This window comes from Myotis brandtii, unplaced genomic scaffold, assembly GCF_000412655.1.
Source record: "Myotis brandtii unplaced genomic scaffold, ASM41265v1 scaffold324, whole genome shotgun sequence".
NCBI lineage: Eukaryota > Metazoa > Chordata > Mammalia > Chiroptera > Vespertilionidae > Myotis > Myotis brandtii.
Genome location: NW_005362439.1, coordinates 3,643,250 through 3,647,915, shown reverse-complemented (window position 1 = coordinate 3,647,915; position 4,666 = coordinate 3,643,250). Strand labels below are relative to the sequence as shown.

The window sequence follows — 4,666 nt, the reverse complement described above, 5'->3', positions numbered from 1 at the left end:
GGCCAGTTCCCACCCGCCCCGTGGCAGTTCGCTGTGGTGCAGATCGACACCGCGCGGTCGCTGGAGGATGCCAACTTCCTCCTGGAGAGCTACCTGAACCTGGCACGCAGCAACGAGAAGCTGTGCGAGTTTCACAAGACCATCTCCTACTGCAAGACCTGCCTCGGCCTGCCTGGCACCCGGGCGGGCGCCCAGCTCGGAGGCCAGGTCAGCCTGAGCATGGGCAACGCCTTCCTGGGCCTCAGCCTCTTCCAGAAGGCCCTGGAGAGCTTCGAGAAGGCCCTGCGCTACGCCCACAACAACGACGACACCATGCTCGAGTGCCGCGTCTGCTGCAGCCTGGGCAGCTTCTACGCCCAGGTCAAGGTGGGCCGGGCCGGGGAGGGCAGCAGCGGGCTCAGGTTCCCCTTGCGTTACCTTGTTCAGTTCGTTCAGTCCTCCCTTTTAGGTAGGGACGAGGTGGACGAGAGTCCAAGGGGGTGACCCTTACCCAGGAAGGTAAAGACTGGGTCTGTCTGACTCTCTGGGGGAACGGGAGGCTCCTGGGTGAGGAGGGGCCGTGAAACGGCCCTGCCATGCACTTGCTGTGTGAGCCTGGACACGGCCTTCTCCTCTCTGAACCTTGGTAGGTATCTATAATAATAAAAGTGTAATATGCTAATTAGACTAGACGTCCTTCCAGACATCCTTCCGGGCGAAGTCAGGGCTGCGAGGGAAGCCCGGGTCCCGGGTGCCTGCCAGCGGCCGCAGGGGATCCCCGGTGCCAGAGAGGGGAAGGAAGGCCTACTCTTGCACAATTTTCATGCATCGGGCCTCTAGTATCTATATAATGAGGGAGAGTAAGGATTCATGCATCATATATTCATTGAGCATTTACTGTATCCCAGGCACTGTTGGCCCGGGGTGCAGCAGTGACAGCAATAGCCAAGTCCCTGGCCTCATGAAGCTTGCCCTCTAGTTGGGGGGAGAAAAAGGATGAACACAGTGCGTAAGTAAACTACATAGCATGCTAGAAAGTGCTTCCGAGGAAGAAGGAAAGCAGAGAAAGGGGTAAGAGATGCTGCAATGTCAAACAATTGGACGTTGCAAGACTCGTAGAAGTGGTGTCCATGACTTGAAGGAGATGAGAGTGCGAGCCATGCAGAAACCTGGGAACGAGTGGAAAAGATGGCACAGCTAAGGCAAAGCTCTGCCCTGGAAGCGGGGGAGCATAGCTGGCATGTCCCAGGCAGGATAGAGGCCGGGAAGGGGAGAAGGAGAGAGGAGGTGGGTCAGAGGGTCAGGGGAGGGAGAAGGCAGACTGTGAATGAACTGATGGGACCAGTGACCGCAGGCTTCTGGTCCTGAGCAGTTGTTCTTTCTCTAGGAAGCCAGGCTGCCCTTGGCAGATGTCAATGCCTGGCGCATAGTAGACGCTCAATAAATCTCAGGGTCAGGGAGTGTGCAGACAGTTCAGAGCTGGGTCGTGAGGAAACGAGTCGTCCAGGATGACACTGAGGATTTTGTTTTCAGCAGCTAGATGGACAGGGAAGCCATCCAGTGAGATGCAATAGGATTGGAGAGGAATAGGGGTGTTCTCAAGCCTTTCTTTATTATGAAGAAAATTAACCATACAGGAAAGTCAAGAGAATAACGTAATGAATTTCCATATACCCACTTAGATTTAACAGTTATTAATATTTGGCCTTACTTGATTTACATATATTTTTCTATTTTCATTTAAAATTTTTATTTGAAAAAATATTTTTTCAATTGACTTCAGAGAGGAAGGGAGAGGGAGAGAGAGATAGAAACATCAATGATGAGAATCACTGATTGGTTGCTTCCTACTGGGGGTCGAGCACGCAACCCAGGCACGTACCCTGACCGCGAATCGAACCATGACCTCCTGCTTCATAGGTCGATGCTCAACCACTGAGCCATGCCGGCTGGGCTAAAAATTTTCAATTAGAGTTGACATTTAATATTATATCAGTTTCAGGTGTGCAGCATTTACATACCTTACGAAGGGATCCCCCTGAAAAGTCGAGTACCCACCTGGCACCATCTATAGTTATTACAGTATTATTGACTATATTCCCTGTGCTGTGATTTAACTTCCTGTGACTATTTTGTAACTGCTAATTTGTACTTTTAATCCCTGAAGTGTCGTGATATAAAATGATAGACATCGTGATATTTTTACCCCAAAGTAGTTTAGTATGCATCTGGCGGGGGGGGCGGGGGGAGGACATTTTCTTATATAAGGACCCTTTCATACATAATCACAAAACTATTACCACACACACCATAATGAGCTACTTTATTTATCTTAAATTTCTGTGCTTATCCTGAAAAGACGCCTGTGCCCTCGGTGCCTTTGAACTGGAATAGGAACAGGAGCCACACGTGGCAGTGGTTAGCGTGTCTCTTAAGTCTCTTTTGGTAGAAAATTCCTAGCCTTCCCTTTTATTTCCCATCATTTATTGAAGAAGCCAGATTAACTGCCTGGTAGAATGTTCCATCTCATTGTCTCATTGCTTCCTCAAGGAGTCGTGTAATTGTTCCCTTATCTCTTTTTCTCCCTATGAACTGCAATTTGAATAAGGACGCGGATAGATGTAGGTGGCCCACTTTTGGTAAGAATGTTACATGAGCAATGCTATTGTCAACGTCAGAAACATTCAAACCCATAGAGAATTTTTGTGAGTTTATTTGAGCCAAACTGTTGACAATTGCCGGGAAGCAAAATGTCAAGGGATTGAGAGTAATGCTCTGGAGAATGGCAGTTTTGCACCTTATTTTATATATTACGGTCAAAAGAGGAGACATATGTAGGTTACAAGAAATCCATTGGTGATAGGTTAGGGAGGCGGGAGAAAGCAGAGGGGAAACATCTGGGAGTGGGTAAAAAGTAAAATGACAGACTTCTTTTACTAGATGGGTATAGAATAGCTAACAGTCAACAATGGACTCAATAACTCTGAGGGGGTTTGTGGTCCCCCTAGAGTGGTGCCCGTGCTTCGAGGGGTCCGGAAAAAGGAAAATTACTTTGACATTCCCAAGGTCTGTGATCGTAGATGCAAAAAGACAATAGACAGGCTCAGCTGAGGTAAAGATTAACCTTTGTCAGGAAAGACGCTGGCCCAGGGCGTGACTACCCACTATAAACGATTTGTAGTTTAAAAGCTTTCATTTCAGGCCGTCCTTTGTGGCTAGTTTAGGTCTCAGTTTGTAAGGCCACCCAGGCCTCCCCGAGCGTGTCAGGTTCAGTACGTGGCCCCTTTTGTCCACACCGTGTTCTTCATATTCCATCATATTGGGTGGTTGAGGCAGTGACCACCTGATCCCTCAGTTTTAGGGCTTGTGTTTTTCCTTTCATGATGCCTGGGAACATTCAGTTCTGCAGTGACATTTACTGTGATGATTTTAGCATCCGTTGCTGTTTGTTGCCTGGATCAACTCATTCATTTTTACTCTAATAAAATGGCCATTTCCAAGTACCCTTATTCCTGTTACAATTATGAGCTGAGAATTTTCTAAAGGGAAGTCCTTTCCCTCATTGTTTGGGACTAGGCGGTTACTTTGAAATACAGTTTCTAAAGGAAAGGCCTAGTAAGCACTTTTTCCTTCTTTAGTTACCACTTTTCAGAGTAAGGAGTGACGGTGATGGCTGCCTTGCGTGGTCACACTGACAGGTTTGTTTTGCTTCCTCTTCTTGGGGTATCGTTATGAAAGCGTGGATTTTCTTTATATCCAGTGCTCTTCGGTCGATCGCTATCATTGTTCTTTTTGATGTTCATATCACCTCAACTCTCGTCCGTGGAATTCCCTTCAGTCAGCGCCTGTGTCCTTGGACGAGATTAATTTAGTCCCGGAAAGCGTTTTGCTTTCTGGCACAGGAAACTGTCCCAGGGTCCTTTTCTATATTCCTTGTCTCAGACCTGGAATCGGCCATTTCTTTGGGTTCTTTTTAGTAGAAAATGGTATTTAAAGGCAAAATGTGGGCTCTCAGGGTGCTCATGGCTGCTGGGTTGTCATTGTTTCTAAACCTTTTCAGTTGCCAGGGTGTTTTCTAGTGATGCTTTCAGTTCAAGTCTAATGTTTCTGGACTTTCCCTAACTTATTTTATTTTTTTTAAATCTATTTTATTGATTTTTTTACAGAGAGGAAGGGAGAGATAGAGAGTTAGAAACATCGATGAGAGAGAAACATCGACCAGCTGCCTCCAGCACACTCCCTACTGGGTATGTGCCCACAACCAAGGTATATGCCCTTGACTGGAATCGAACCTGGGACCCTTGAGTCGGCAGGCTCTATCCACTGAGCCAAACCGGTTAGGGCTCCCTAACTTATTTTAAACGCAATTCTCTTTTCTCTTAGACTAAAAATCTTGGTTTCTAACAACACAATTAAGTGTTTACTTTATCCTACAAAATACATAAAATAGTTTCAACAGACAATACCAATATTATTTTTTTTTAAAAGCTGAAGGAAATTTAAGATTTCTTTCCTTTTTTTTGTCTTTATAATACATCCCACTATGGATGAACTGTCCAAGTATATGTTATAAGTTCATTTGAAAAATTTTTTTCTGTGTAGTTATACTAATGTAGTATAATGCAATATAATGTATTATAGTGCAACCATATTATATTGTATTATGTTACATATAACATTATTATAT

General features: G+C 45.7%; 1 protein-coding gene across 2 annotated transcripts in view; it reads left to right on the top strand.

Annotated features, from left to right (window-relative positions):
* The window catches only part of RAPSN (receptor-associated protein of the synapse), a 13,756-nt gene that overhangs the window by 864 nt on the left and 8,226 nt on the right, over positions 1–4,666 (top strand). For both annotated transcript variants that reach the window (XM_014543383.1, XM_005870834.2), the window contains exon 2: positions 28–366. In XM_014543383.1, coding sequence (XP_014398869.1) covers positions 28–366 — 339 coding nt within the window. The remainder of the gene's footprint in view (positions 1–27; positions 367–4,666) is intronic.